Source organism: Ochotona curzoniae, unplaced genomic scaffold, assembly GCF_017591425.1.
Source record: "Ochotona curzoniae isolate NIBS_2020 unplaced genomic scaffold, NIBS_Ocur_1.0 scaffold_4683, whole genome shotgun sequence".
Taxonomy (NCBI): Eukaryota; Metazoa; Chordata; class Mammalia; order Lagomorpha; family Ochotonidae; genus Ochotona; species Ochotona curzoniae.
In genome coordinates this window covers 24,969,509-24,995,950 of record NW_024467121.1, presented here as the reverse complement: position 1 = coordinate 24,995,950, position 26,442 = coordinate 24,969,509, and the positions used below count along the sequence as shown (strand labels likewise).

The following is a 26,442-nucleotide window of genomic DNA, read 5'->3' as shown; positions in this document are numbered from 1 at the left end:
CTGTAGTCATATGAAAATAATCCTTTTGCAGAAGGAACACATATGGTGGTAACATATTATGGTTGCCTCTCCACCAACACTGGTCATAACTTATTTAGTGGACTAACTGATGACCACCAAAATTATATTCCATGAATACACTTCTACACTTTAGTTCCTTGTTTGCCTGGAAATCTTTTCCTAAATCCATTACTCTGGAAAACTAGTTGAAGGCAGGATAAGCCTTCCATGTTCATGGTCCAAATAGATGGAGAAAGCAGCTGTCATCAACGTCATCTTCACCATGTAATCTTCTATAATTGTACAATGAGCTGTGCACCAACATTATCTTGAAATTCCTCAACCTGTTTTCTTTGCATTGCTGGTTATTAATATCACCAAGGACATCCTCCATAGTACATTATTGTGAGACTCCTCTTATACTTGCATTCTAGAATTAGCTCCATAAATACGATTTTGTCAAACATAACAACACTGAAAAGGACCCAACTGTACAGAAAATTCAAGATTTTCTAATTATTTCACATAAGTGTATGAGACAAAGCTATTTTACAGAGAAATGTATTTGAGAAAAAATGTAATAATTGCTCCAGAAAATACAGTTCCTTAAAAATGTGTCTGAAATGAAAATTTCCCACATTAGAAGAGGATGGAGCCAGATGCCCATCTTGTGCCAAGGTGGTTTTTTATTATGTGAAGCACCCATTGAATGAAAAGAATTTGTTGTCTTCAATTACTTCTTGAAGCTAGAGAGTAATTGAGAGTTATGCTGGGCCACAAGCATTGTGCTAGTTTTGCAAAGAATGTGTGTTCTGAAAGTCTTTTTAATGGAGGTCTATACATAGTGTTCAATTCAAGGCTCCATCTTTCATTGCCATCATTTATTCCTATAATGGACGAACCTGGATTACGTCAACCTTGGACCCACTGGCTTTATCACTGTCATCAACTGATAGTGATTCATCACTGGTGATAATAAAAATAATGGAGGAAGAATTAAAAGTCACTTTTTTCTTTGGCCTGTCCCCATCTTTCTGTGACATCACAATGGGTCTGATCTGCATTTCACTCCCAACAGCTGGCAGGTCTTTAGCCGACTGCTGGCATCTCAGTGGCCGGAAACACAGGAGCTGCAAAAGGGATCTTCGAAACTGGGCAAAGAAAAAAAAGAGTTGAATTTTAAGTAAAAATTTGGCCTGTTATCCAGATTAATATTCCAGAAAATTAGTTCAGCTTTGAGTTGATTTTTGCTTGTCAGCTGATGTGGGTGTGGAGTTCTATAGTAACGCTCATATCTAAGTCACCATGGAATTTCATGTCTTATGTATTCTTATTAATTATAGGACTGCTTAAAAAAATATCCCTAACTTCAATTTCTATGCACTGCCTATCCAAGCTGTTATATTTCTTTCTCTAAGGAATCTGAACATCAATTCAATCCACAAACAGTGAGCACCTTCAAAGTTGTAATGCTAAAAACGAAATTCTAAAACGCAAAGCCAGTCAAGTCACTTCCTGGCAGAGTTTAGGTCTTGGTGTACCTGCTAATCTTCCTTTATTAATGAAGAATTTTTAAAATCAAAATCACTAATCATTTGGGGGAAAATATAGCACAGATTGTCAGTGTTCACCAACGCATGTGACTCTTGCACTGTTTGGAGTACGTCCCTGCCTCGCTCCTCTCAGCCCTTTGTTCTGTCACTGCTGCAAGCACCTTGGGAAGTCTGGGCTGGAAGCTGGTGACGTCACAGAATGGAAGGCGCTTAGAGTCCTAAATGACTGCCCCAAACAGATCCCACCGCGTCCCTCAGACAGGAGACCGACTCACACACTGTCTGAGTTAATCCACTCAAACATTGAGATTGTTTGCTACAGTAAAACACACAAAGGCTAATTTGACTGTTATCCGTTTTTTAGAGGAAAAATAACCCATACTTTCCAAAATCAGGAAATACCAATTAAGAAAATGAGGAATATCTAGATTGATTTCTGTCTTCATATAAGCAAGTTAGCACTTAGTTTCTATTCCTAATTTAAAATATTCATTTGTTTTGAACTTTATTCATCAAACCATTCCTTGGCATGTCAGATTATGTGTGCTAAAAATACATTATTATAAAGGTTAAATGTATATATGGTAAAATCGTGTGTTGTTTTCATATATAAGGAATAACCGCATTCACAACAAGGATCAGCCCAGCACAGTAGCCCAGTGGCTAAAAGTCCTCACCTTGCACACACCGGGATCCCACATGGGCGCTGGCTCATATCCCGGCAGCCCCACTTCCCATCCAGCTCCGTGCTTGTGGCTGGGAAAGCAGTCGAGGACGGCCCAAAGCCGTGGGACCCTGCTCCCTTGCGGAAGACCTGGAAGGAGCTCCTGACTCCTGGCTTTGGATTGGCTCAGCTTCTGGCCGTTGGGGCCACTTGGGAAGTGAACTATTGGATGGAAGATCTTCCTCTCTGTCTCTCCTCCTCTCTGTATTTCTGACTTTCCAATAGAAATAAATAAATAAATCTTTAAAAAAAAAAAAAGATAACAAGGATCACTGTCTTTTTTACTTAATTTAACTTATACATTTGGCTTTTTTTTTTTTTAATTGAAAATGCAGATTTACAGAGAAAAGGAGACAGAGAGAAACATCTTGCATTCTCTGGTTCACTCCCCAAGTGGTTCAATGGCTGGAGCTGAGCTGATCTGAAGCCAGGTGCCAGGAGCTTCTTTGTGGTCTCTCGAGTGAGTACAGGACCCCAAGGCTTTGGGTCATCCTCTACTGCTTTCCCATAAGCATGGAGCTGGAAGCGGAGTGGAGTAGCCAGAACACAAACTGGTGCCCATATGGGTTCCCAGAGGATGCAAGTCAAGGATTTAGCTACTAGGCTATCGCATCAGGCCCTAGATTTGGATTTTTTAAAAATTGTATTCATGCATTTGAAAGGTAGAGTGATAGATGACAGACAGACCAACAAAGAAGATGCTCCCAATCATTGGCTCTCTCCTCACAGGCCCACAGTAGCCGCTGGTGGCCAGAGCAAAACCAGGGGATTGGAATTCCCTCTGGTTCTCCCTGTGGACAGCAAGGACCCAACAGCTTGAACCATCACTCACAGCGTAACAGGTACATATTGGCAGGAATTTAGAAAAGCAGTCAGTACCACATCCAGATACAGGCATCCCAAGTGGCTGCTTAACTGCTGTGCTAAATGCACACTGCAAGCTCTCATTTTCATAGCAGCCATCAAGTCAAAATAGTCGTGCTACAGAAACAGACATAAACTTTCCTGTAGACCTACGTGAAGTTTCTAGAGCCAAATTGAATTTGGCTAGATACCGGCCATGGTGTGTGAAGAGCAGCCCTGATCGATGGCTTGGTAGTGTCCATAAGTGTCAAGTGAGGAGGTATCAGCACTAAATTTGAAGATACAATTGAACCAGGTTCAAGTCGTAACATTGGCAACTCCTGGATTAGGAAAGTTCATTTAAACAATCTGAACCTATCCATAATCTATAAAGGAGAAAAATATTTTTATTTCATTGGTTTTTGTAAAAACCATATCACTGCTTAATACAGTAAGAACTCTAAATGTATTATTTACTTCATGACTGTCATCATTATTGCCAGATATAAAATATTTGTGAACCAAAGATTAATTTTAATGGAATTCTGCTTGGCAAATATGAACTTGTATTGCAGATGTCATTGTTTTCTTTGGTGATATCCTGCATTTCTACCTGAATCCTTTCCTTCCTTATCATGTCTTCATTGGGGTTTCCAATATTGAAGCTGCTCTGAAATACTTCTCTAAAAGTATGATGCTGTCCAACTCCACCCTCAACATGATAACAAGGAACCAATTGCAAAATTTACCTTTCTGATCATGAAGATATAAATAACTGGATTGTACACTGTGCTTGATTTACAAAAGAGATATGAAACAATGGATATTGTAGGTGTGACCAGGCGCCCATAGCCATTAACCACCAAGAAACGGATTACTACATAAGGCATCCAGCAAATCAGGAAAGTGAAGATCATAAAAAAGCACATTTTGGCCACTTTCTTTTCATATCTTAAAATCTTGATCACTTGAATTGTCTGAAGGTCTTCCACACAACGAAGCTGCAGAGAGGAGAAAGAAGGGAAGGGGTTCAAAATGAACGAACTGTTTTCTTGGCTGTTATTGTAACAAATCCACAGACATCATTTTAGCCCCTGTCTGAATGAAAAGGGGAACTGAACAGGACCCAGATAGTGTGACTTCTTATTCGAGACCTATGACCAGGCCTGGGGAATTTTTCTGGGCTCCCAGAGTCCACATCTGTAACATGTCATGGTTGAAAGACAGAGCATTTTCCATCCCTAAGTCATTTTCAATGCTCTTGTCATTTACATGATAAGAATAAAATTAATTCTTTTGTTTAGATGCCAATTTCTAAAAGATAATTGAAAGAGCCATGAAAAAATGGAAGCAATGTCTGCATGATCTTGGGAACTTCTCTATCCAGATCCTGAGTCCACAGTTTCACACACCATGCAGCCAATCCAGTATTATGTCAGGAGTTCTGACAGCAGGACCATTAGCTGATCTTGATGATGCTGGAAACCACTGAGTCTTTCAATCCACTGCTAATGACTGTGGGGTGAGATCTGAGGAATGTGTTTGCTAATAGTGTTTTCAGGGGTTCGTTTACAGAGAACAGCACTTGGTAAAACCCAGAGAGCATGGCTGCTCTGAAAACTGCACACCTACTCTTTGTCCGTCCCCTAGAACGAAACTCAGGGCTAACAATGCACAGTCTGGAAGTTAAGAGTTTCACTGATTAAAATTTCTTTCTTTTTTTTAAATAAAAAATTATAATTATAAATTTATTTTGTAAAAAAAAAACCCTGTCATCACAAAAAAAGATCTTTGAATGTCTGTCCTATTATTATTATCATAACTGTGTTATGAAAGTAAAGGACAGAATATTCCTCCACACCAAAAACATATTCTAAGGTAAAAATGGTTGCTTCAAGACATTCTCAGAAGTTATATCGGGCCCGGCGCGGTGGCGCAAGTGGTTAAGGTCCTCGCCTTGCACACCCGGGATCCCATATGGACACCGGTTCTATCCTGGCAGCCCCGCTTCCCTTCCAGCTCCCTGCCTGTGGCCCGGGAAAGCAGTCGAGGATGGCCCAAGGCTTTGGGACCCTGCACCCACGTGGGAAACCCGGAAGAGTCTCCTGGCTTTGGTTCGGCATAGCATTGGCCGTTGCGCTCACTTGGGGAGTGAATCATCGGACGGAAGATCTTCCTCTCTGTCTCTCCTCTCCTATCTGCCTTTCCAATAAAAAAAAATAATAATAAAAATAAAATCTTTAAAAAAAAAGAAGTTATATCAATTTTTCTTCAAAATGAAAATACTTTTACAGTGATTTTTTAAAAAAGATATGGTGCATACAGTTGATACACGGTCTTGAAAATTTTTAACTTGGAAACATACTCCATTGCAGTGCGCTCTAAACATTCATTTTCATTCTAAAACTATCATAAAAATTTGGGGAAATTTTTCAAAAGAAATGACCTGTAATATGTGCTAATAGTATTTTAAAGTAGCTTTGAATTGATATTCTTAAATAGTGATATCATATAAAATTATATTGTAGAAGCTATAGTTTTATTAAAATCGTAGGTTCAAATTGACCAAGAATAAAGACAGCCAAAAATTAAAGCGTCTTTTTTTTACGATACAGAGATAATAATTTGTGTAGTCAGGGAGTACATATCAAATTTTTAGTGCTGTTGTCCTTGTGTATAACTATTTTAAAATAATTCCATTTAATGTGATAGAATAGTACCCTCTTTTCAGAATGCCCTTTGAAAGGAAGGTTCCTCCTTAGAGTATTTAGGAAAGTTATGGGTTTTGGTAATAAAAGCTCTAGATATGGGGAGTACGCAGCACAGCTGCTTAAGGCATTGCAAGTATCCAAAGCTGAAGCACTGGCTCTGGTCCCTGCTGCCCCTCTTCTGACCTAGCTTCTACCTAATGCACCTGAGAAAGCAGTAGAAAATAGTTCAAGCATTTGAACCCCCACTACCTACATGGAAGACCCAGATAGAACTACTGGCTCCTAACTTAGGCCTGGCCCATCCTTGGCTGTTGGAGCTATTTTGGGAGTGAAACAGCAGATGAAGATTTCTCTCTCTCCTCCCCTCCCTCCCTCCCTCTGTGTCACTCTGGCATTCAAATGTAGATAGATAGATAGATAGATAGATAGATAGATAGATAGATAGATAAATTTTCTTTTTTAAAAAATGTCTCTGGATTTGGAATTAGATCAGGTCTATATCTACTTGGGCTCCCAGAGTGATACTGAGCAAATCTATTAGCTCCTCAAAGAATAAAGAGAAATGAAGTTAAAATGAATAATGCATTAGAATAAACAGAACCTTAGTTCCAGTTCCAAATATATGGTTTGGGGAAGTTGTTCTCAAGATTAAAATATCTACTTCTATTTTAACTATATCTGAAACTAACATACTTGTATACATATGCAATTTTATAATACCATAAGATATTTGCAATCATGATTTTCGATTGCTTGAAACTCTTCCAAGTATTAATTAGTAACCACATCTACCCTACCCATTGCCATGACCCCCCCTGAGTCCCCTTAAGTTTTGCTGCATCATTTTCTGGGCAAGTGAGTCTTCATCATTTGTCACTAGTGTTCCACTCAGAGTGCTTACTTAGCACCTAGGAATTCCATGCATGCTGGAGAAGCCAATTGAGCAGACATTGCTCAACACTCGTCCAGCTCCTTTCTGGCAGAAGGAAAGGATCCTAATACTTCAGATTATTTGGGTTTACATATGTGAAGTTTTCAGGATTTTCATTGACCTATTTGTTTTGCTTCTTAGGTTTATCATTCTCTATCCCTCATTCTTCTCATTAAATTTTTTTTTTAATTAAAGAGCTCTACTTCCTGTATCAGCTCCTTTGTTCAACTGAGGACATTTTTCAAAATGGTTATCGATGAATCAAGAGCACATGCACAAATTGGTCCTAATTAATGAAACCCTGAGACAAATGCTCTGGAATTTTTCCTACACGAATTCTCTGCCTAGATGGATGCCTAAAGTGGATGCTTGGTGCTTATTGATCTAGGTATCTGTCAGTAGTCAGAGCCCCAAGTTTGTACTTTTGTCTCCATTACTGTTATGAGTCACCCCTTGCAAAGCCAACAAATAGAGACAAATTACTCATCATGATTTCTCTGTTGAGGTAGCAGCACAGTCAAACTTTCAGTAGCCTCTGCAATCCTCTTTCTATGTCCTCCATCTGTAACTCACACTGAAATTGTAATGGTACCTATTGTATATGAGCACCGCTACCATCAAAGATGAAAAAGTGAGTAAGCCCTGCTCTCTGCTCTTAAATGAATTCACCATTCGATGGGGCTGAAAGGCACACAGACTGAATCAATAGGTGGAACCTGCCAAAGGGAAGGCTGCAAGGATAGGCACGGAAGTACTCAGGATGGTTGGTCAGTTCTGATATTCAGTCAGAGCAAGAAAAACATGATCTCAGCCTTCTAGCAAGAGGAGGAGAGATAGAATATGCTAAAGAGAGAGAATTGCTAAGGCCGGGAAACAAAAGACTATTCAAGAAACAAGAAATAGTGCATTTTAGGGCCCAGCACGATAGTGTAGTGGTTAAAGTCCTGGCCTTGCACACACTGGGATCCCATGTGGGCGCCGGTTCTAATTCTGGCGGCCCTGCTTCCCTTCCCATCCAGCTCCCTGCCTGCGGCCTGGGAAAGCAGCCGAGGATGGCCCAAAGCCTTGGGACCCTGCACCCACATGGGAGACCCTGAAGAGCTCCTGGCTCCTGGCTTCAGATTGGCTCAGCTCTTGCTGTTGTGGCCACTTGGGAAGTGAACCATTGGATGGAAGATCTTCCTCTCTGTCTCTCCTCCTCTCTGTATATCTGCCTTTCTAATAAAAATAAATAAATCTTAAAAAAAAAAAAGAAACAATGCATTTTGGCATGAACTGAGATGACAAGGGGAGGAGAGTATCAAATGAAGCCGACTAGGCAGATGAGAGACACACAAGGGATCCGGTTCTGTTCAATCACACAGCTGACGGACTCCCTGAGGTAGTACTTGAAAACAAGTAGCGTGGTGCTGACGTGCAGCAAAGAGGCGAGAAGGAAGCAAGACACAAAGGAAGGAGGACTAAGATCTTTTGAGTTGAGTTCATAGCAATTGGATACATGGAATAATATTTAAGTAAAATAGATAAAAATTGATGAAAGTTCGCTTTGTTGGCTGACCATGGGTGAACAGTCAAGTATTACTTCCTAATTTCTGGTGGTGAGCTACTCATGATGAACATTCAATAAGAAAAGGAATGGAAAAGTGGCAAATCTGGAGATCTGGAGGACACATGGCAAATTAATCTCTACATAAGTCGACTTTGAGGAGACTGGACTCCAAGTGAAGGAATACAGCAGGCAGTTCACTATGAAGACCTAGCAGAGGTCAGAAAAAGACTTGCATTGGAAAAAGATTTTAAACTCAAAGTTCTTGGTAGACAAAAAAAAAAAAAAAAATGTTAACGCCAAACTCATGACTTCATCTACTTATCTAACCCTAACTACATTGTAAGGTCTTATTTTCCAAATAATATCAAAATTGGGAATTAGATCTTAACATTTGAACTTGGGAGAGACACAAATATAAGGTTGGTTTTTATTGTAAGTTATCATACTTAGTAGGGAAAAGATTGAAGATACAATAAAAGAGAGATTAACACTTGAGTTTCCTGGAAGCAGACAGCAGGCTGAGTGGAACAATCAGAACACAGCATCAGTCTGTTCATACTTGGCATACAGCTCTGCTCACCATGTAATTGAAGAAAGAGGCACAAAGATTAGGGTAGACCTATGTATTTGTATAAAGGGCAGCAGAGAGATGAGGAAGTTCATACCATGGCTTTATTTTACTCAAGCATGAATGAAGGGATAGTTGGAAAGAGATTGAAGTCAGGATCTGTAGCAGCCCTCGCGCAGACCACATACGGATCTGAAGGATGCTCTCCAGGGCTGAGGGAACATCTAAGTAAGGACAGGAGTGGGTTTTCTTCCAGTTTCCCTAAAAGATCACTGGATTGATTCAGGGATTTCTTTTAATAAAATAAATGTATATAAAGGAAAAACACGTTGAATAAAATGAGTCATGATATAAAATGGTACATGTGGCAATATGTGGTTTAAAAACAAAGTTACAAAAAAAAAGTAAAAGCTAGAGAAATTTGTCAGACTGAGCCAGACAGAATTCTGACGAAAGCAGAAGACAAGTAGCAGCGAGTGAATACAGAAAAATGTGCACAGTCCAACTTAGAAGCTGGTATATGGGATGCATCCTACTCTTAGTTCAAATGTCCTTCTAGTTGGTGCCCAACATGAAATCTGTCTCTGCTCAGTTCTTTTCCTTTCTGATTCTGAAGTAGTTTGTAGACAAGACACCTGTGTCTGTCTCTAGGAGTGGGGTCATGTGACCTTTGAGTCAATAACATTATTGGAAGTGCGGAATCCCCTTCTTTAGCATTCTTAAATTAAAACAGTGCTGGATAAAGAAGGGATTTTTATGTTTTTGATTTTTGTCTGCACAAAAGATGCTTATTCCTTCTTTTGTTTTAGTGAAAATTATATAGACAGTAAATACTAATCCTCCTTGGTCATTAGAGTGAGTCATAGTACAAAATTCTACTGAAAAATATTTTGGAAAGAAAACTTAAAAATAAATTCTGAAAAGGAAATAGAAAAGATTTCCCATTGATCTTTTCAGAATGATTCAATGTAAAACTCTACCAACAAAGGACTCTAGAAAGTCCCCCAAAGCTACTTCAGTTCTGTGCGGCTACTAATTATACAGACAGACTTTGATTCATTCCCACACAACACTGCTACGGGGGAGAGACCTTTGTAGCTTTCAACTCACCATTCGAACCGAATACAGAATATGGCCGTAACAGTGGGCTATGACACCCACAGGCACCACCAGGCAGCCAAGAAATAAGAAGAGCACAAAAGAGGAGTCGTTGGCATTCTTGGATTTCCAGTCCACGGTGCAGCCTAGTCCATGTATGTCCAGCATGTACCTGTTCCAGCCCAGGAGAGGTGCTCCGGCCCATGCCAAGGAGTAGAGCCAGATGTAGGTAATGGCCCTCCAGGCCCAGGAATAATTGATCACTCTTGCATGGACCACACGAATATAACGTTCATAGGCCAGCACAGTTAGGGTGGTAATAGAAACAATCCCTGCAAGAAGAGAAATTGGAAAAGCATAGCATGATGCCAGGGTAAAACAGAGAGATGACACATTCTCCACTGGAAACGTTTCATGGGGTGTCAGGCTGATGGAGTGCTCTGAAGCTTACATATCCAGGACTAACAAAAACCCCATGGCTCCCAGGAAACTGGCTGGAAAACATATTTACCCAAAGAAAACACAGTAGAAAATGGCATGTGGATTATAGTAGGAAAAAAAAAAAGTCCTAAAATCAGCCCTGACCCAACGATGCAGCCCTTGCTTTAAATTTTCTGCTAAAAACAAACTTCAGAACAAGTCAGAAACAGTCACTAGAGCAAACGTCCCCTTCACTTTTGCCTTCTTTCAGCTATATCTAACTTAGCAATAAAGACATAGTATATTACTGTTTTTGATGATCTATGATGACTTTTAAAATTTAGTACATATGAATATATGTGTATTTTTCCAATCAGTTATTGTTTATAACTGTTTCTATATTCTGATTAACCTAGAGTTTTGTTGTTTGTTTGTTTTCTTTTTACTTGCTAAACTCCTTATAAGCCTTTTACTATAATGTAAATTTATGATATGCTATCTAAAAAATTAATACAAGACAGGTGGGAGAAAGGAGGTTGGGAGGAAGGATGGAAGCAGGAGGGAAGGAGAAGGCAATATCATATGTTCTTAGAATTGTATCTATAAACCATATTAAACAGTTAAGAAAAATTATGAAGGTATCACACTATTTGGTACATGATTATAAATATTGCTGCACAGAGCCCTACCAAATGCCAATACATGTGCCAATACATTCTTATTTCCCCAGTTATGACAATTATCATGACCCTCTTGCTTTATGACATCAATCTCTAATCTTAATAAAAACAGTATCTATACTACATATAAAGCAAATGCAGAAAATATTAAAAATGGTCAAATTTTGAAGTTAAAAATTTTAAAAATCCTACAGAAAGAAAAAAGTGGCAGTTAACTTCTCTTCCTTCTCATTTTTGTTGTGTAGGTCAGTCATTCTTCTAGCAATATAGAATTAGAAACAGTTGGAAGCTAGCTTGAAGACTACTGTGGCAGTGTGAGCAAGATATGGCAGGGTCTCAACAAGAGCAACATTAAAGGGATGAACAATAAATTCTGCATCCTAGAGATATTAGCAATCGCACAATGGAATCCATCTGCCTATTCAACCTGAGGAGTGAGAGAGGAAGGGGAGTCCAAAATAAGTTAAAACTAATCCTTAACTGCCTAGTAAGAAGATGATGATCACAATAAGCCAAGGTTATGAACTGTAAGGATATGAAGAGAAAATGGAATTATGAGCTGAGTAGAACACATCATCAAAAATATTTGTCTAGGGCCTGGCATGGTAGCCTAGCCGATAAAATCCTCACATTGAACCCACCAGGATCCCATTGTGGGTGCCGGTTCTAATCCCAGCAGCCCCGCTCCCATCCAGCTCCCTGCTCATGGCCTGGGAAAGCAGTTGAGGACGGTCCAAAGCCTTGGAACCCTGCACTCATGTGGGAGACCCGGAAGAAGCTCCTGACTCCTGGTTTCAGATCAGCTCAGCTCCTGGCTGTTGCAGTCACTTGGGGAGTGAATCAATGGATGGAGGATCTTCCTCTCTTTCTACCTGACTTTGCAATAAAAATTAAATAAATATTTTTCAAAAGTCTAATGTGTAGATGAAAAGAGGTTAGAGGAAAAGTGGCTTTAAAAGCAAAAAATGATGATCAGGTTGGTCTCCCAAGAGGCAGGGTAAGGTGTGTGAGAGCGGGAGGGAAGCGCACGGTGCTGCTATTCAGAGGCTTGGGGGCAAGTCCCAACTCCACACTAAGAAACTTTATAATTTTCAGAAGATGATACAGTCACTTCAGACTTTAGCCTTTTATTCTTTTGCAAAATTAAAAATCTTTCCACACCATAAAATTTTGTGTTGGTGAGCTATAGATTTATGAAGTGAAGAGGCCTTAGATTCAAAAGGCAATGGACAGGACACAGTCATTGTTCATTTATTCCATGACATTTTGAGAGTAGTATTAGCCCCAGTGTCCAACACAAATGTTTCCAATAAATGCTCAGTGGTTAAGTTAGTTAATGCTTACTGAACCCGTACTTGACAAAGAACACTGAGTTTTAAAGTACAGAAATTAGTGATATAATGACAAATAACAGACTTAACTTCAAATTCTAACAAACAGATGCACTGCCTTGTAAAATTAGTTGTATCTTATAAGTGGTACTGTCTTTTCTTTAATTGATTATATTGCCAGAAAGAAATCTAAGCATCTAAAGATAGTGCTGTAATAAGTTAATTCACTGTTGGTTAGCAGGACTTGACCCAACCAAACACTCCGTATGGGACATAGGCATCTCAAGTGGTATCTTGACCACCAAACAGAAAGTGATATTTTTCTACCAGAAAATTAAGTAAGTTAGGTATTGGCATTTGTGGTACCTTGGGTTAAGCCATCACCTGTAACACCAGCATACCACGCTGGCACCAGTTCATGTTTTGGCTGCTCCAGTCTGACCCAGCTTCCAGCTAATGCATTGAAAGCAGTGAAAGATGGCCCAAATCATTGTGCCCTGACAACCATGTGGGAGGCCTCGATGAAGCTCCTCGTTCCTGGCTCAGGTCTGGCCCAGCCCAGGTCCCAGCTGTTGAAGCCATATTGGAAGTGGACCAGCATAAGTAAGACCTCTTTATAACTCTCTCCACGTGGCCACTCAAATAAATGATTTTTTTTAATTTAAGCAAATTTGTGAGTTGCTAATGAAGGGAAGAGAGTATAGAAACAGGAACCAAAACAAGGCAGGAAATGTCAAGCACATGAACTCAACAGAGTTGACAGGGGAGCAGCAATGGAGAATCAATGCACTTACAATTGAGGGCTGGAACCCTCAGCTTGGCGATAAACCAGTGTAGACAAGGTTGGCGAGTTTCCCTTCTGGTTACAGAAGTCAGAGATTTTCAAATGTATTAATATAATTTTTTACTGCACCTGTGATTCAACAGCGTAGTGTGTTTCAAGGGCCTGGCTTCTGTCACTAATATTCAGTACAAGGACAGGTTAGTACAGATTGGGGAACAGCAAACCTTGTATTCTTCAGTCCTCCCTGGCAGCACAGCCATGGAGCCGAATGGCGGCTCTAATCTGACGAGCGTAGTCTTGAAGGGTGAACAAGTGAGTGATGTAAACTACATCCTCCTTACAAAATATGCACTATCTGCTCCACTCCTGTCAGTGCTGTTATCTTCCAGTGAATTTTCATCCCGAGTCCCATTTGCTCTATGAATATCACATTAAGAGGCTGAGAAGGAATGGGCTGTCTTACAACTCTTTCTCATGTACATGCTGGTGTTGAGTCTACTTGCTGCACATGATTTAACTTTTCCCCTTAACACTAAGGGAAAGGATGGCTTATGCAAACTGGCCCCAATTATTCATGACCAGAACATCACTCTACAGATGGCTCCTCTGCTTTTGGGAAGCAGGTCGGTGGCTCAGGAACCTGTGGGTAGTGGAGGTACTTTCGCAAGCTGAGGATGAATTCCCCAACCTGTTATTTTGCTTTTGCGCCACCTGCTGCCACTAGAGTGCAACTCCCACTTCGCCCCAAGTTGCACTGGGATAGCTTGCAGTGTGCTGGCTCTGCTCTTTCTTGCGCAGCAGCTGCGGGTTGAGCAGGTTCTGTAGAAGTGCCTCCTACTGTACTGAGTAGATCTTGTTGAAGAAATCAACATTAAAATTGGTCCAGAAAATAGGAACAGGTGTTACGGGGTAAAAAGACTGGGCATGCATTCCTGGCTGGAAGAACTTCTAAAAAGGCAAGGTGAAATCCCTCAAATGCTTGCAAGAATGCCTCTGAGGGGCCAGGAGAGCGGCATCAGTGGTTAAGGTGCTGCTTGGGATACCAGCAACTCCTATTGGAGTGCCTGGGCTTGCCCAGCTCTGCTTCCAATTCCAACTTCCTGCTGATGTGTACCCTGTGAGGCAGTGGGTGGTGGCTCAGATGTGGGAGGCCCTGATCAAGTTCCAAGTTCCTAGCATCGACTGGACCAGACCCTGCATTTGCAGGAATTTGGGAAGTGAACTAGCAGATGGGAGATCTTTCTCCCTCTCTCTCTCTCTCACACACACACATTAAAGAGTGCCTTAAACTCCAGGCCTACACTGGAGTGGAGTCTACTACCAGCGCTGGTGTAAAGCTGGTTTTGTTTTCTGTAGTTGTGCTCCACAGCAGGGAACTTAAAATATTTTTCTAGTATTTTCTCAAGAAATAATTATTTTTCACATTACTTAAAGTGATTATAAGTTTTAAAAAAAAAGACACCTAAGTTGTTTATCTAAGAATCAATATTTTTTTCCTTTTTTTTAAATTTTGACAATCTTTACATAGTTAATTTGAGTATAAAGGTTCAAGGGCTACAGGAAAGTGGGTAAGATTATTATTTCCATATTGTTTCCTTCATGTATCTGAGGTAAAGTGGGATATTGAGGGAGAAGCGATCCATGAATGGTGAACTATCAAAACTACTTGAGCAAGAATCTCAGAGCATGCCCCACATGCGGGACTTGGGGTGGGTGGGAAACCAGGTGGGGCTTCTCCCTCAATAAGAATCAATATTTTAAAACCCTGCTTTTATAAATAAATCTAATAATCCATTGCATGCATGTGTATATAAAAAGATGAGCAATAATTTAGACGTATTTCCATTCCAATTTGCTCCTTTAAAAGTTTTATCTCACATATATAAGTGTAACTGAATTAAAAGTATTCAACTTATTTTGCAATAAAAATGCATTTAGAAATTGAAATTTTTTGATTTCCTAAACAGAAAGACTCCAAGCATTAAAAAAAAAAGAGGCCGATGAGGTTGAATTATCATTATAATTTATATTTGCAGATAATTTGTCAAAATGTTTTATTAAATTACAAGTAACAGGAATGATCTCTTAAATTAATATGGCTTTTTCCTTCTACAAAAGATATATCTACCTATTGTTATCATTACTAATACCTACAATAATGCAGGATCAATTCTATTCCTAGTGTTCTTGTTTATGCACTAAAAATAGCCAATCTCACTTATAATGGTGGCAAAGGAAAAAGTTTTGTTATATTCAATTGCTATTAATTATAAGAACATTCATTCTTTGATTACTTGAACTCTAATGATTTCTCAGTTAGCAACTCAATTTGTTTAAAATCAAATAATTAGAAATCGTCTGAGTAGTCCTTCATTTCCTCAGGATCTTAAATTGTCCTTTTGTTCATGTCTTAGCATCCCTGCGTTGCCCAATGGCAGCCAGCAACCACAGTAAGACTTCACTTTACTGAGGAAGCACAAGGAATTGCCTTTCAGGGTGGAGGTGGGGGTGGGGGTCCTGGCAGAGGACAGAAGAGCTTTGAGAACAGGTACATGATTTCCAGGAAGGGACACAAATGGAAATGGAGAATATAGAAACTCTGTCTACATAGCCACTGAAAGGGTGGAGGTACCTCTAGAGATTCTGGAGCCAGCAGGATAGCAGCGTTACTTTGGTGGTGTACTATGATGCCTAGGTTTTGCTGATCTGGCTGCAAGGCTCACATCAGAATACACTTCATGCTCAGAGTGCAAGCCCCACTCAGAGCTACCTGGCTGGCCACTGGCTTCCCTGTGCCTGCAGTGCCGACAAAGCCTCCCAGGCTGGGGCAGACAGAGGCAGGAACAAATGATTCCAGGGACTGGAGGCATGTTGAAACAGAGCCATGTGTCCAGGGAGCTGGGGAATGCAGCAGAGGTGCACTCCTCTTGGGGAAATTGAGGCAGGTTCGGAAGAGAAAATCAGTTCTTTATTATGAACGCAAAGAGTTTATCAAATTGATGATGCTGATGGTGTTATTTAAGACCCAAAATACCAGTGGTCTTCAAAAACTTTACGAAAGTATATAATTAGAAACTGCACAAGTTTCAAAATTGTATTGCCTCCAAATGAATCTACCGATTCCATTTTCCATGCATGAACTTTCAAAAATCTCACTGTAATGCATACAGAAGACATCAAGATGAGAGAGGTACTCGGATGCCGACCCCTTCCTCTCTGTCTTGGCCTTCTGCAGCCATAGATTCAATAAAGGGTGGGTTTCTTCTTATTGTTCTTTAACCATACAGTGTGACAACAATTTACATGTCATCACTTTACATTGCAGGGTACTACAGGTAACCCAGAGATTATTTATATGGGAGTACTGTGCAAATATTCTGCCATTTTATCTAAGAAACACGGAAAAAGGAAGATTTCAGTATCCCAGGGGAGTCCTGGGACAAATGCCCATCCAATACCAGGGAACAACAGTGGTTTTGTGAGATAGCTTGATATGACTTGATTGTTACGCACTGAATTACATACCATAGCATATAGCATGCCAGACGCCATGCTAGGCAATAAAAGAAAGAGGTGAATTATACACAGAAAATAATTTTGGAATAGTGTGATAAATTTTACAATAGAAAAATGTGTTAAGGCCAAATTCCTTAGAATATGACTCTGGGATAATTAATGAGCATCTCTGAACCTCAAATTTCTCACCAGTAAAATAGGTGCAACTGTACCAACATGCTGTCTTACCATGTGCTTGTGTTTCCGTGTATGCAATGAGAATGTGAATTGATTTAATAAAACAAAGTGCATAGTACATTACTGCTATGGCTGAATAGCTGGATATATTGGAGAAAAACTGTTTATAGTGGGTAGTAAGAGGACAGAAGGTACGAGAGCTTATGTACGCAATGTGATGAATTTCTAGGTAACCCAAGAACAGCCGTGCTCCCATATTGGCCACTAGATGGCGCCATGAAATAGCTTATTTATAGTTCAATACTGTAGGCTGTCTAAGCAAATTTCACTAAGACGACAGTGTAAACTTAACAGTAAGTGCTTAGAATAGATATTGCCTTGCTGTAACCTGGATCTGTTACTTCCTATCTGTGAAGTGAAAAGTTACACGGTCCTTGCCTCCACTGAGAAGGGAGTAGAAAAAGAAACTGTCAATGGGAGAAGTACTTAATTCACAAAAAAGCTTTTCCGAGGGAAGCAACAAGCAATGTGAGTCTTAAAGGGTAAAAGCATTTCAACCAGGTTTAAAAAGGGGAGGGAAGTGTGAAGGAAGGAGCTTCCAGTCCTACTGCAGAATCAGCTCTGTAAACCAGAGCTTGTGCCATTTTATTTTTTGTAAATAACTCAAAATAGCAAGAGCAACTATTTCTAGAAAGAGAGCAGTGAAAGATGAGAAATCCTCCCGAGTAGAACCTTAAATACCATGTGAGCTTTGGAGTGTATTCCAGGGGCTCTGAGGGGTCATCATCCTGGTTTTGTTAACTTCTGCAATTCTAGAGAATTTTATTTGGAGTTTGCAGATTTTCTATTGTAAAGTTCCTGTGGCTGCAGTGAGGAAAAAGAAATGTGGCTAAGGACAAACCCAGCTGTAGGAAAACCTAGTGGTCAAAGATAAACACTGTGCTGCAAGCAGAACTAGCACAGTGCACCCTGGGAGAAGTGAGGGGCCCATTACTGAGGAGGTGCAGCTTTGAAGGCTTTGGGAATGGATGAACATCTGCAAGACTTGTGGGCTTGTTGGCCTGGCTCAGTCAACAAATGTTGCTGCACTGAGGAAAAAGAACAGAGAATTATGGGAGAGAAAACAGGATGGGGATAATTTGCCTCAGAGCTCTCTGGGTCATTTCAAATAAACCACTTGATGGACTGTTTTAAATCCTCTACTTAGAAGATGGGCAACTACAGAAACTTGCATTAGGTTTTGATAGTCGGCCAGGTGGTGATTACATAGCAAAAATTAAGTTGAAGCACATTTGCCCTAACATATATTGCAATTTCATTTGTTCAAAAATACATATTGACTTGGGGATTTTTAAAAACATGCAGTTTAGTTGTACCTGCCCAATGCAGTAATGGAAACAAAGGCTTTTTGAAAGGTGCTTAATAAAAAGGTTACTTGATTAGTTACTGACTTTTGCTCATGTGAATATTAAAGTAAACCAGTGCATTTATTGTTCTTGAAAAGGCTTTTTCTCCTAAACAGGTAAGCATGTTTTAAACTTGTTTCCATCACTTACCTGCTGGGCAGCTTTCCCATCTTTTATTTATTGGACAATGGTGACTTGAGGCATTAGCGCTTGGAGAAGCCCAATACACTGTTCTGTTATCTGCTGTCTCATTCAGTTTTCCCAATCGCCATGTGAAACAAGCAGTAATTGCTGTTATTATCACTTCAGTAGATGATGAAGTCAAAAAATGGTAGCAAGGTTACATGCTAGTGACTGATGGCCAAGAGGTAAATCAGATGGCTCTCCCGCAGAGTCCGTGCTGCCTGGTTTTCTCCTTCTCCCTTGACAATTGTTAAAACTGCTGGACTGGTTGGGTTCCCACTACAAAGAGCATACTGAACCCTCTGCTAGCTAGCCTAATACACAGCTCTTAGAACTGTATTTACTGTTGATAGGAGACATTACTTTTTAAATTCAAGTTTTGTTAAGTTGAAGGATTTTAGAGGAAATGAAGGATGACCATCTTCATTTCAAGAATGCTTTCCAGCTGTTGAAATAAGCAGTTCCCATTTGGTCAATAAGAGCAGTGTTCTAAAATACTAAAATGATGGTTGAGTTTAGTATGAAATGTTTACCAGACGTCTATCAAGGTAGAAAAATAGTTTTAGTTAATGATCCCTTGGTTCAGCTCTGCTTCTTCCCTCCCTTTATCACATTCTGTTTTTCAGTGATTACTTGTAAGATCTTACGTTTAATGGTCTTCATGGTTAATATACAGACTCAGTTTCAAGGCAGGTCTTGCACAGAGTGAAAGTTAACAGTAACTTCTCATGGGTTCAAAATGATGTCTTCAGGTAAGATTGAACAGGTTTATGTGGAAACACGGCCACCGAAATGCTCATGGTGCATTAAAAACTGAGAACCTGGGACAGATGTTCAGCCCAGCAGCTAACGGGCCTGTGTCTCACATGGGAACATCTGGGTTTGACTGCCAGCTGCAGCTCCTGACCCCGAATTCCTGCCAAAGCACACCCCTGGGGCAGTGAGGATGGCCCAGAGTAAGTGGGTTCCTGCTATGCACGTCGGACAGCTGGACTGAGGTCCCTGCTCCTGACGGTGGTGGCCCCAAACCGAACAGAAACAACAAAATCGGGAGCTTACCAGGACAGGTGACAAGGCAACCCTCAGGATGTGGTCTCTGAGATCATTTCTCATGGTTGAAGACATCTGTTCAGTTTCAGTTCTTCTTTGTTACACTACCCTTTACTGGTAGGTCATACTGAGAGTGCAATGTTTAACCCATTAACTCTGGGGACTTTTTTGACTGGGGAGGTAGAGATGAATAATTGCCAGTGCAGCTGGTAAGACACTGAGTATGGGCAGCTGTGGAGTAACTTGCAAATCATTTCACGCTCATATCCCTTCTTTGGCCTTTCTTCCATTACTGGCTCTCCTTGATTTCTGACTTCTCTGGCTTCACACTTGATCCTTGTCTCCCTTAAATCCCTACCTGCACAGATATCCCAGTTTGAGAATGTTTACTTTGACTCCAGTGCGACACTTAGCATTTTTCTCCTTGATAACTGCTTGACCCCATAAATTGAAATCTCTCTTGGGAGAGGGCCCCATTAGCACGTGTTCCACACATACAGCCTACCGGTCTTGGGAGGATATTGTATAGAGTGGTTCACAATGTGGGAGAGTTGGGTAATACCATTGCAAGAGACAAGCATCAGTCCAATTTATGATGCTATGAAAAATAGACTCATGGCTGAGTGTTTTATCTTTTTTGTTTTTAAGGTTTTAGTTGGTGCATGGCACAATGGTTCAGTGGCTAAATCCTCACCTTGTAAGTGTCAGGATCCCTTATGGGCTCCAGTTTGTGTCCCACTATTCCACTTCCCTTCCAGTTCTCTGCTTGTGGCCTGGGAAAGCAGTAAAGGATGGCCAAAGCCTTGGGATCCTGCACCTGCATGGGAGGCCTGGCTCCTGGTTTGGATCAGCTCAGCACTGGCCATTGCTGCCACTTTGGGAGTGTACCAGTAGATGGAAGATCTTTCTCTGTGTCTCTTTTTCTGTAAATCTGCCTTTCCAGTAAAAATTTTTTTAAAAATTAGTTGGTTTGCAGTTTGGAAGGCTGAGAATCCAAGCAAATAGCATGGCATCTGTCCTGACAAGGACCACCTGACAGCATCAAATCATGGAGGATAGAATCATGGTGGCAGAAATCACGTACAAAGATAGGAAGTCTAAGAGAGAAGGCGTCAGTTTGGCACTTTTCTAACAGCCCCTCCTGTGGGAACTGCCTGAGCCCTTGAGAACCATCTTCCTCCACCTTGAGGACAGCATCTCCAGGGACTTCTCACTAGATTCTCTCTGCTGAAGTTCCCACAGTTTCCAACAGTATCACACGGAAGACCAACATCCCAATCAAAAAAAAAAGGACCCAAGAAATACCTATTGGTAGCAAGAACTAGAGGTGCAGGGGAAAATGAAACTGAATACAAGACAATGTCTCTATGGTATTCCGTAAATTTCAACAGAGTGACACACATAAGCACAGTGAGCCAATCTTGAAAGCTTTATCAGGAGTGGAGCTTTTCTACATTCTACAGATAATCCAACCACACACAGAGAACGTGTGTGGTACTATATACATTTGTTTATACCATTATGTCAAAAGTATTTTCTTAAGCAAATCTTAGAATAATCCACCAACTGTGTGTGCTCAAGAAAGCCACATTGGCGAATACCTTTGGAGTAGAGTCTAGGCTCTGATACACTTTAGGAACACCTTCGCTTGCTTAATTTTTCCATTTCCTCTCTCCCCCTCACATTGGCATCTAAAATTAACAGAAGTCTTTTCTCTTTAAATATTTTAAAATTGCTCTCAGCGCCTCATTCCATGCTCACGACTCTAGGCTACATAGCTCATAAACTGATGGTTGCTATCTACTTCTAAATGATGTTTTCTTCTGGCTTCTCTCATCCTTTTGCATATCAAATATGACATCAATCTTATCCAGACTCAATTTCTACACCAGCACAATCTCTCCCACCTGACTCACAATCCTCACTCCCAATTGTGGGCTGTGACCATGTGCGTTGTATCTCAGCAGTAGCCATTCCGTGACTACTAACAGCTGCCACTATAACCACTGCCACTTACACACAGTACCAATCTGTGCTGTGGACCTGTGGAGAAGCTGGCTTCCCCAGCAGCAGCTGCTGGACTGAGCTGACCAAGGCAGAAACAAAGAGATGCTAACATCTCTTGAGCAGACTTGGACCCATGTGAGTAAAGAGACAAAGAGGAGTCAGGGATGAAATTTAGAGTTACACTGTGTCTCTGAAGTTGTCCTGAAAGACAGATCAACCTGCTGGCTTTTGTTTATTTGGTGAAGCTGTCATTGGTTTGGGAGAGTATTCTAACCTCTTTGGCTTCCTTTCTTCCTTCCTCTATGCCTCCACCTTTTTTTTTTTTTTATTGACAAGTCAGAATTGGAGAGAGATCTTCCATCCACTGGTTTACTCCCCTAGATGACTGCAATGGCCAGAACTGGATCAGGCTGAAACCAGGAGCTTCATCTGGGTTTCCCATTTGGGTGTCAGGGACCCAAACACTTGAGCCATCTTTTGTTGCGCATGTCTCTCTCTCCAATTAAATAATAAGCACCATGCGTTTTATATCTTGACATCCTCCTTGTACTTGCATCAGTTCTTAAAGAATTACTGTATATTTGTTGATGATAAAATTTATGTATATATAACCATTCTAGTACTTCCTCTAAAATAAAGAAAAATCCTTGAGTATGCCTCTGAAATGAAATACACACTAAGGTGAATTTGTTCTTAGAAATAGATTTCAACAAAAAGGATAAATATTCATAGTCATTGGCAATATATCAGTTAGAAAAATGCAACATAGCAGTTGGCATTGTGACATAGTGGGCTGAGCTACACCTGCAATGCCAGCATCCCTTATAGTGACCAGTTAAAGAGGCAGCTGCAGTGCTTGGATTCAGGTCCCTGCTGAAAGCATGGGAAAAGCAGTAGCACACTGCCCAAGTGCGTGTGCCCTGCACCTGCCTAGGAGATTTGGAAGAACATTTGGATCCTTGCTTCAGCATGGCAGAGCCCTTCTGCTGCAGCCATTTGGGAAGACAACCAGGGACTTGAAGACGTGTGGTACTCCGTAATCCTACCATTCGCATAAATAACAATAAATCTCTAAAATAAATAAATGGATAAGTAAAACAAGACTAACTCCATGCTCTTTTTCCTGAAGGATCCTTCTTTAAACTCCATAGGATTGTCACTGCATGATGTTTATTATTAAATATCTATAAATATTAGCTTTAGAGGACATAAAGTCAAATATTACTATTAGGTTTATCATGTCTTGCTCCCCAGTCATGGTAACATCTTATCTAATATGACTTTCAAATACAACTTAAGAGATTCAAATACAGCTGCATGTACTTTTCTCATTAGATCCTCACAAACATGTGAGGCTGAAAAAACATACTGTCCCCATTTGACTAGAGTATGGGGAAAAAAGGGATTAGATTCACAACTAACCTTAGGTTATTATATCAGTAAATTTCTGCTTGGAAGAAAACCCAGATCCTCTAACTGCTAGTCCAGAGCTCTATTGCCTTTTTTTCTTCTTCTTCACAAAATTTAGCAAAGCAAGTTGTTTGTGATCCATGGAGAAGTTTAATTTTAATTTTAATCCCACGGGGGGAAAAAATCACTGCATGAATAAATGATAGAATAGCCATGTGACCTGCATCTGCAATGATAAGTGTAGTCTGTAATGCTCCTTCCATGAATACTAACCTGGTCCCAAATGAAAAAACCCAAGCTGGCAAATTAAAGAAAATTAAAGAGGGGAAAATCAAATCTATGAGGTATGGCTAGAAGCACTGAGTGAAATACAGTCATATATAATTAACAAAGGTTTCACGGGAATTTAAGATTTTGAGTTCTACAATGTGACAATAATAATGCTGACTCTATTTTCTTTTTTGTGTGTATTGCTGACTCACGGGAAGAATATCCAAACAGCCAGAGGCCCACTGTCACTTTTCTCTCAAGAAGCTGTGATTTTGGCTCTATAAGTAACTAGCCATAAAATAAATAACCAGATCATTTGGAATTGTAAAAGGAGAGTAAGGATGGAAGAAACTTGCTAGCATTATATAGCCCAGTCAGTGCAATACACAGACAAAAATTCTTGGTAGTTTAAGCACAAATGTGTCAGGTGGTAGCACTGAAGTATAAAGTAAAACCTGTCTTGGAAATAACTTTGGGATAATCTGCACAGGCAAAAACAACGGCAACAAACAAAAAAATTCCTTAAAATTTTCATTATCCTGAGCTGAGAATGGCAAATGAAAAAGATTAAAAAAAAAATTGACAGTGAAGGAAGCAATGCTTTTAGGTGTTAGATCAGGGCAGTCGCCTAAGTCTATAGATTTTAAGAGTTCAAGCTTTCCTTCCACATCACCAATTTGGGCTTAACCTTCCCTCTTCACTGTTCAAATCAAAACTCTCGATCAGACAAGCAAATCTCTCTTTCCCGCCTGAGAAAAAGTACTTTCAAAAGCCAGTTCTTAAAATAGTTACCTACACATCTCTGGGGAGACTGTTTAAATTGCTAATTCTAATTCTTTGCTCTTGAATCATCCAGTAAACCTGGGACAGAACCCAAGAATCTATAGGACTCCGCTGATGACACTTCAGAATGACTGGTCTAGAGTGCAATCAAATCTGCTCTTGATTTATAACCTTGTGATGCTGTGTGTATTTCTCAGGTTTTCTTCCCAAGACCTGATTCTCAAGGCAGGGCAAGTGTTTAGTTTGTACCCACGCAGTGCTGGTGCTTCAGCCTGTGCAATCTGGCCCCCAGTCCTGACCTCCATTATTTGTAGCATAGCGGCAGCAATTCCCATTGTGTGACTATGTCCAGGCAGCAGCACAGGGCTGCAAATATCCTGACAATTCTCAGCATTCTCTAATTCTGTTCAGTAAGAAGAACGAAAAGAAATGCTTTAAGTGCCTAGTGGAGAGAACAGTTTATGTTTTTTTTTTCATATATATAACTGAGAATCTCCCTAAGCAAGGAAATAGCAGAGGGCTGACCCCTTAGAGCTACCATGCTTTTGTTCTTTAGATACTTTTCCTTTTTAACACTGCCTCCCTTCATCTTTTGGCCCCTTAAAAGCCTTAATGAAAACCTCTCAATCTGAGAGATAAAGTAGACTTGCTTTTCTTCCCACCTGCTGCTGAGGAGCTGCGTATTACATCTCAGGAAACTGTCCCCAATGAAGAGCTGAGTAGAACTGTCACACATTTCACTGGAAGCTGGGCGGGAGTGTCATCCACCAAGGTCTCTCCTTCAGAGGGACAACAGGAGTCCGGGGGTGAAGCGCTAAGTCAGCCCTTGGAACAGAGACATCTTCTAACCGACATAGGCTGCTCGGATTTTTCACAATGCTTTACCCAATTCTAGCTTTAGTTCCTCTCTTTAGTGGCCCTGCCTCTTTAATCCTGCTGCTTCTAGTTCAATATGCTATGTTGGCACTGTGTTTCATAAAACAAAGACATAGCATCTCAGAAAATAGCTGGAGGGGAGCACATTGGAAAAGAAACTCTTCAACATCTGAGCAGACTGTTTCACGCGTGTGAAGCTTGCCCTGGCTCTGCCGCTTACCCCGATCCTGTCCGCTATCAAAAAGTGAGAGGCCTTCTGGAGAGACATAAGCAGATTCATCAGAGAAGGAGCAAAGAGGGGGGCCACTTACAAGAGAATTCTACTATACAGGATGCACAAGAAACGTGAGGTAATTCCAGGTAAGATATAGTTGTTCCGGGACACAGCACAGCATCAAAGCACTTTGACCTGGCCAAGCAGGCTAAAGTGTTTCTAGCAGGCAGGACAATGTCTCTTTCTCTGTACTTCTTGTTTTCCTCCCTAACTCTGCTTATCCAAAATATAAAATCTTAACAAAACAAAAGAGACGATGAGATCAAATTTTCAAGTATTCGTGAAGATGACCCACTTCCTACATTGGAGAACCTGAGTTGGATTCAAGAGCTTAGTGCTGGGGAAACAAAATCATCAGACATGGTCCTTGACATGAAGGGGAAAAATACTATAATGATAGACCAAATTACCAACTTGTATACCGAAAAGGCCAAATGAGAAATTCGGACGTACACGCCACAGGAGCGCAGGACAGAAAGGTCATGACCAACTAGAAGACAGGGATGCCTGCTATGAAAAACAAACTGTCCTGGCACATCAGTGCTTCCTGTTCTGGACTCGCCCCAGCAGCCCTGTGAAGATCCTCACAGCTCAGAACATGTGAGACTGTGCTGTTGGGGACTCAAGCCTGCTCTACCACTCACCAGGTGTGTAATGTGGGTCTCGTTCTCTTCAAAGAGCTCGTGTTTTTCTGCAAAACAGGACTGATAATAACGGTACTAACACAACTGAGACATATGAGGACTAAACACAGCTAGCACTTAGAGCAGGACTCTCACAGTAAGTGCTCAAGAGGTGTTGATGACAATTACCACCTCTGTAAATATGTGAAAACAGTGTGGAAAGAGGAACGCAGGCCACACTCAGGTTACATGCCCTGTGCAGTATCATCTAAAGTTCTTATCAATGATGCATACTTCATGATGCCATTACAATGAGATATTGTCTACAGGTTAACACCTATCTATAAAATGTCAAGCTGCTGCACTATCCTATTGCTTGGGCAGCTGCTAGTGAGTGTAAGCTTGAGTACAACTAGAGGGTTTATTCTTTTATTGGCTTTGCAGAAGCTCACAGGATTCTGTTATATACACCTGTGATTTTATTAGTTTACTTAAGGAAGTGGGGAATGTTTTCATTGCCAAGGGCCATGGGAGTATTTTTTAACATAATTTGGGGACCATACAAAATTACCAAGTTTAAAAGTAGCCTGCTAGGGCCCAGTGCAACAGCTTAGTGGTTAAAGTCCTCAGCTTGCACACGCTGGGATCCCATATGGTCGCCGGTTCTAATCCCGG

General features: G+C 40.6%; 1 protein-coding gene across 1 annotated transcript in view; it reads right to left on the bottom strand.

Moving 5' to 3' along the window:
* Window positions 1-26,442, bottom strand: part of OPN3 (opsin 3) — a 40,172-nt gene continuing 13,730 nt past the window's right edge. Inside the window, exons 2-4 of the mRNA XM_040967861.1 lie at window positions 9,990-10,309; window positions 3,870-4,121; window positions 1-1,151 (exon numbers count right to left, since the gene is read on the bottom strand). Of these exons, the coding sequence (XP_040823795.1) occupies window positions 888-1,151; window positions 3,870-4,121; window positions 9,990-10,309 (836 nt within the window). The 3' untranslated portion in view covers window positions 1-887. The remainder of the gene's footprint in view (window positions 1,152-3,869; window positions 4,122-9,989; window positions 10,310-26,442) is intronic.